The sequence below is a fragment of the Galeopterus variegatus genome, unplaced genomic scaffold (assembly GCF_000696425.1).
Source record: "Galeopterus variegatus unplaced genomic scaffold, G_variegatus-3.0.2 Scaffold679, whole genome shotgun sequence".
NCBI classification, from domain to species: domain Eukaryota; kingdom Metazoa; phylum Chordata; class Mammalia; order Dermoptera; family Cynocephalidae; genus Galeopterus; species Galeopterus variegatus.
This window is the reverse complement of record NW_007726790.1, coordinates 679,820-682,791: the sequence shown is the minus strand read 5'-3', so window position 1 is coordinate 682,791 and position 2,972 is coordinate 679,820. Positions and strand designations below refer to the sequence as shown.

Genomic DNA, 2,972 nt, shown 5'->3' with positions numbered 1-2,972 from the left:
ATGACTGAGATGGATGATTTGATGTTAGAGTTCTAGCAAAATCAGGCAGACTCAATATGATGACTTTGGAGAAAAGGAGTAAGTAGAAGAGGAACAGTAGCCTGGACTGAGGAATTTCTTTGGTTTGCAGCAGGAAGCCCAAGGACACTATGACCTTTTCCAACATTACAGTCTTCATGCCTTCTGTGCTGACACTCATAGGGATCCCAGGCCTGGAGGCTGTGCAGAGGTGGATTGGGATTCCATTCTGTGCCATGTATCTCACAGCTATGGTTGGAAATTCCTTGCTTCTAACCATCATCAAATCAGAGCCCAGCCTGCATGAGCCCATGTACGTATTCTTAGGCATGCTAGCAGCCACAGATATTGCTCTTGCTAGCAGCATTATCCCCAAGATGCTTGGTGTCTTCTGGTTTCATGTGCCAGAAATCTATTTTGATTCCTGTTTGCTTCAAATGTGTCTCATCCACACATTTCAGGGTATAGAGTCAGGCATTCTGCTGGCCATGGCACTGGACCGTTATGTGGCCATCTGTTATCCTTTAAGATATGTCACCATTTTCACCCACCAGCTGGTCACCCAAATACATTCTGTGGCAGTACTCAGGGCTGTCATTTTTGTGGCCCCAAGCCTCCTCCTGATAAACTGCCGGTTTCAATTTTATCACACAACAGTCATCTCCCACTGCTACTGTGAACACATGGCCATTGTGAAACTGGCTGCAGGAGATGTCCAGGTCAACAAAATCTATGGTTTGTTTGTGGCCTTCACTGTTGCAGGGTTTGACCTCACTTTCATCGCATTGTCTTACATCCATATATTTATCACAGTTTTTCGTTTGCCCCAGAAGGAGGCGAGGTTTAAGGCCTTCAATACCTGCATCGCTCACATCTGTGTCTTCCTTCAGTTCTACCTCCTTGCCTTCTTCTCCTTCTTCACACATAGATTTGGTTCTCATATCCCCCCTTATATCCACATCCTGTTCTCCACAATGTACTTGCTGGTCCCTCCTTTTCTCAACCCACTTGTTTATGGTGTAAAGACCAAGCAGATCCGCATTCATGTGATAAAAATATTCTCTTCATAAAATCCATATGTATTAATTATACGTGCTTTCCACTTTGTGCAATAGTAACTATCCATTAATTAAAGTGCATTATTTGATATCTTTGTTTTTCCATTAAAATGATTTGTGAAGTTTGCCAAGATCATAGCTGAATGTCCCATCAATATAGCCCATGAAAGCAATCAATCAACAGCATTGTAAATCCTACCTGGGAAATGAGTGTAAGAAACCTAAAACAAGTGAAATAATGAACATATGCTGGGTTTTTTTTTTCCCTCCTTTCTTTAATCCTTAATTTTGTTTCCTACTCTAAGAATCCTATTTATCTGTCACTAAATTTAAGTGCACCGAATTCTTGTTCTTCTGGAGTGTTCTGGTGCTCAGTGAAAACAACTTGCTCTTTTGGATTTTGATCATCCCAGTCATTTAAAAATTAAAGGAAGTGCATTTTAAAAAGTGTTCTTATCTAAAAAGTTCTATTTATATCTGATGAGACAATGAAGTATAAAAGTTTAAATACATTCCCAAAGTCATTCAGGGAGTTATAAGCACAAAAATCTTGAGAACTCAGGTATTTTCTTTTACACATCAGTACTTTTTCTGCTACCTTCATCCACCAATTTCTTCTTTATTATTTCATCAAGTGTTATCAAAAACCTACAATATTATAAATATAAAGCTAGACCACAGTGACATAGTGGTGAATTTGATACAGAGCTTTAAGTTTCATGAGTTTGTAGCCATATAGCTTCTGGAAATAGGGAAAGAGAGAAAAAAAGGGAGGGTGGGAGGGAGGGGGAGAGAGAGAGAGAGGGGAGTATGTACATAAAGAGAATGAAGTATTGAAATCTGACTCAGAGCAATGTGGCCAGTTAAATATGTTTGGTTTTATTTTTTTACTTAGGTAGTGTGACTCTTGAGGATCTATGAACAAGTAACCATTGAATCAAGGACACAGCACGGCAAATGGTTGAGAACAGAGATTTAAAGCAGAGAATGTAGCTTAAAGTAAATGCAGCTTTTTCAATATGGTTTGAGTGTAAGGTAAATTTCAGGGACAGATGGAAAATATGGATATTAAAGATAGACATGAATGCTGGGAAGAGTTTCTGCACTTTCCTTTTATTCTGAGAACTATATTATGTTATTAGAGAGTATTTCTCTACAATAAACTCGTGTGTGTGTTTGTGTGTGTGCATGTGTGTGTGTGCGCGCATGTATGTACTACCTGAATATTTGGCAGTGCACTCTCAGCTCATGTAGAACATCATGCATTGAAATGAGTCAACGCTAGTATATTAATGGAGAGATGGATTATTTTCTCTGAGATTACCCATGTGAGAACATAGGGTTACTCAAATGTTCTGGAAAAATCTCAGTTTGTATACCATTTTATAAAGGTTATAGAAAATATTTGCTGTATGTGGATTCCTAGACTTTTTTTTTTTTTTTTTTTTTTTTTTTTTTTTTTTTTTTATCCTTTTTGAGACCGGCCGCACCGCGCTCAGCCAGTGAGCACCGTGAACGCACTGGTTATCCCTATATAGGATCCGAACCCACGGGCGGGAGCGCTGCTGCGCTCCCAGCGCCGCACTCTCCCGAGTGCACCACGGGCTCGGCCCCAGATTCCTAGACTTTGAATGAGAAAATTAAAATCACCACATATGTATGAAGTAGTGGATTGCTTGCCACATAGTTAATGGATACTCTGGCTAGATACAGGGACTGGGCTTTATCAGATATTGATGTCTGCTAAGGATGATTATATTGTAAATATAGAGGCTATCTTGAGGTATCTTTTGAGACTGTTTTAAGTATCAATATTTATTACAGGTGAATGGATTAAATTAACAGTAGGGGTGCTTGTTCTAGAAAACATGATTTTCTTCAGAAAAAAAAAAAAAA

General features: G+C 39.1%; 1 protein-coding gene across 1 annotated transcript; it reads left to right on the top strand.

Annotated features, from left to right (window-relative positions):
• The first annotated feature begins 149 nt into the window (after positions 1-149).
• LOC103589369 (olfactory receptor 52A1) lies at positions 150-1,088 on the top strand. Its single transcript, XM_008571323.1, has one exon. The coding sequence runs from the start codon at positions 150-152 to the stop codon at positions 1,086-1,088; it is 939 nt and encodes a 312-aa protein (XP_008569545.1).
• The last annotated feature ends 1,884 nt before the right edge of the window (positions 1,089-2,972 follow it).